Below are 3725 nucleotides of genomic sequence, written 5' to 3'. Positions count from 1 at the left end.
TCTTTCTTGAATCCTAGAAGTTACGTCTTCCTACTTGTATTTTGGATGTCGTCTCACTATTACGTATTTACGATTTGGGTTAGCGGCGTTCAGTTTTGTATTAGGGATTAAATTTCACAGATTTAAATTTACACGGTTTTTTTTTTTTGTCAACCATTGGGTCACAACTGGCCGGTCCATTAGCCAAATTCCTACATTCATAGGAACCGGGACTCGATCCCGGGTGTGATGGTGCCTTCTACAAATAGATTACCCCCTGCCACTGCACTAAAGTCACTTCACATTTACACGTTTTTTTATAGATGTCAACTTTGAAAATTATGGCGTATTTATTTGGGTTGAACCATCATGAAAAAAAAAAAAAAACTCTTATCCATTATATATATCCATTCCTAAAATAACAATCTATTTAATTTTGGTAGATAAAACATCTTCATCGCCTATCCAAATATTTGGATATGTATAAGATATACAAATTGTGTAGGTAAGTTATAATCTATTCAAAAAAGCTGTAGCAATTTTAGCAAAGACTTAATGTTTTCTTGTATATATAATAACCTTAATGACCAAATTCTGCAGGATAATTGATATTTGTGATTCCTACTTGCATTTCTGATGTATCACTATTACTTATTTACGATTAGGATATAGGGTTAGGTTTTATATTTCTTATTTACAGTTTAACTTTTAACAGTATACAGGATAGACCCAAACAAGCCAATGCGAAGGAACATTGTTTACATAGGTAACTAGGTGCGGAACTGTGCGAACACGTCGCGCTAAACTATCCGCTTTACCATTCTGAGAGCGAGGGACATAGACTAGGGCAAAGGAAACAAACTCCTCTCTATCCGCCTGGATGTCCTCCAAGTAAGGTGTAAAGGCTGGCCACTCGAAAGGCGAAGACACCATCTTCACTAAATCAGAACAGTCGGTGAGGAAGACGACAAATTGATTATCCGCCCCAATCATACAACACATAGCCCAGATAAGGGCTTCAAACTGGGTGTAAAGAGGAGAAAGACTGCGGCGAAGGTTGGCAGCACCCATAGTGGGATTGTCACCCCAAAGCGACGTGCAAAACCATCCTCTTCCCGCAAAAAGATCTACTATTTTCGAGGAACCATCAATATAACAAGTATAACTTGAGAAAGACCTAGGAACCCCAAAACTCCCCCTCACACAGGGGACAGCCGTACTGGTAGTATCCGGTGCTAAGACCACATCGTCTGTCTGAGCCAGAACCCATGCTTTTGCCTCATCCTCCGCTAACCACAAGATGGCTAGGGGGTTGGAATCCATATTACTAAAAAGTTTATCATTCCAGGCCTTCCAGATATACCACAAAATCCAAGGAAAGATTTCCTGATTTTGAATATTTGGGAACCGCCAAAAAAGAAAATCCATATTTGTGAAGATTGATTCCAAGGGAAAAACACCTGGGGCCGTCGGAAACTGCGACAAGGCCCAAACCTGGCAAGCTGGCGGACATTCAAAGAGGGTATAATTAATCGTCTCGTCCCCAATTCCACAGAGCCCACATGTAGCATCACAACTCAGACCATATTTCCGTAGATTAGTTGTAACCGCCACACAACCCGAAAGCACTTGCCACATAAAATTCCAAATTTTTGGTGGACATCGAATTTTCCACACAAAGGCATGAAGGGGCACAACAGTCGGTCCAAAAACCTCTGGCCCGGCAGGAGCCATCGAACTGGAACGAAGAATGTGGTACCCTGATTTAACCGAGTATTTATTAGACTTGGTAAAATGCCATCCCAATAGATCCAGTTTATCCGGTTGTCGCAATGGTAAGGCATAAATTATAGCCACATTTTCCGGTACAAACGTAGCCGTAAGCTGGGCCATATCCCAGGAATTGGAACTGATGTCAATAAGATTTGTAACGCGGAGTAGAGGATCAAAAGGTAACCCTGTACTCAGTGCTGGTCTCGGAGATTGAGCAGGGATCCATGGGTCAGACCATACAGAGATGGACACACCAGATCCTACCCGTTTAATAAGTCCTTTATTAACCAGAGAGCGAGCATAAACTATACTTCGCCACCCATAAGACGGCGAGTAAGATTTAATTGGATCTAAAGGATCAGAATGTCGATAGTAACGTCCTTTAAATACCCGTGCAAAAAGTGAATCCAGTACTGTGATCAAGCGCCAAAGCTGCTTCGCCAACAGAGCGGTGTTAAAATCATCTAGGCAGCAAAAACCCAGACCCCCTACATCTTTACCATTACATAGTTTATCCCACGCCACCAAATGTAAGTCTCTGGATTCTGCAGAGGAGCTCCACCAAAAATTAGAAATCGCACTTATCAACTTCCGCGTGACCTTCTTAGGCAGTCAAAAGCACGACATGACAAAAGTAGGAACCGCCGTAGCAACAGATTTAATTTTTATCTCTTTGCCTCCTTTCGATAACAATCTAGCCGGCCACCCACTTGCTCTGGCTTGCAATTTGTCTTGAACAAACGAAAAAATTTTCGTCTTTGCCCCGCCCAGGCTTTCCGGGATCCCTAAATAGGATCCCATTCCACCCAAATTTGTGATCCCCAACACCCCTTTAAACTCCTCACGCAAAGCATTATCCACCGTATGACCAAACTGGACCGAAGATTTCTGGAAATTGATTTGTTGGCCAGAAACCCGCTCACACTTCTTAAGGATACTTAAAACCACCTCGCATTGCTCCCGCGTGGCCCGACAGAAAAAAAACTATCATCCGCAAACAAAAGATGGGAAATGGTTGGACTAGCAGTCGAAACCTTCATACCGGTAAGAAGTTTCAGCTGTTTGGCTTTCCAAAAATGTGCAGTAAGCACCTCCATACAAAGAATGAAAAGATATGGCGAAAAGGGGTCCCCTTGACGTAGCCTCCTATGAGGAATAATGGAACCATATGCCTGACCATTAATAAGGACCCTTGTATTGAACCGACTTGATACAACACATAATCCAGGATATCCACTTTTCACAAAAACCAAACCGGCGAAGCAAATACTCAACAAAAGACTACTCCACCCGGTCGTAGGCCTTACGCATATCCGTTTTAATGGCCATGAACTTACCCTTACAATAAGGATTAGTCCGCAAACCATGAAACATTTCTTGAGCAATCAAGATGTTATCCAAAATTAACCGACCCTCCACAAACGCTGACCGCGTCTTTAAGACTAGAGATGGTAAATTAGTGCGGAGTCGCTGACATAGAACCTTAGAAATAATTTATACCCGACATTACACAGCCTAATAGGCCGTAACTCCGTCATCCTCGTTGGCTTGTCCACCTTTGGAATGAGACATATGTTTGTCACATTTAACCGTTTATCAAAATCCCCATTATGCAAGAAGGAATTGACAACCAGTACCAAATCTGCTTTAATCGTGGCCCATGCTTTTTGGTAGAAAAGGGCAGTCATACCATCCGGGCCTGGAGCCTTACCCAGATGCATTATGAAAAGTGCGTGTCTGATCTCTTGCTCGGGGAAATAGATGGTTGGATCTCATCCAACATCTCCACAAAATCCGATGGGTCCGAGTAAGTAAATAAATCCTGAAAGTAGGAGACTGCAATATTCTGAATATCACTCTCCTCCATCATCCAATTACCGTGCTGGTCATGGAGTCCAACAATGCGATTCCGGACCCGTTGTTGCTTCGTCTAAGCATGAAAATAACTGGTATTACGGTCACCAAACCGCATC

General features: G+C 42.6%; 1 protein-coding gene across 1 annotated transcript; it reads right to left on the bottom strand.

Annotated features, from left to right (window-relative positions):
• Nucleotides 1-687: 687 nt before the first annotated feature.
• On the bottom strand, nt 688-3473 carry LOC147938526 (uncharacterized). The gene is made up of 4 exons (XM_087465666.1): nt 3253-3473; nt 2787-2958; nt 2463-2640; nt 688-2297 (listed from the first exon to the last, which is right to left on the bottom strand). Exons 1-4 carry the CDS (start codon nt 3471-3473, stop codon nt 688-690), a joined length of 2181 nt encoding a protein of 726 aa, XP_087321792.1.
• Between the last annotated feature and the right edge of the window lie 252 nt (nt 3474-3725).

This window comes from Camelina sativa, chromosome 9, assembly GCF_030686135.1.
Source record: "Camelina sativa cultivar CO46 ecotype springtype chromosome 9, ASM3068613v1".
NCBI lineage: Eukaryota > Viridiplantae > Streptophyta > Magnoliopsida > Brassicales > Brassicaceae > Camelina > Camelina sativa.
Note: the sequence above shows the minus strand (reverse complement) of the source record. Positions and strands in the feature narration are given on the sequence as shown.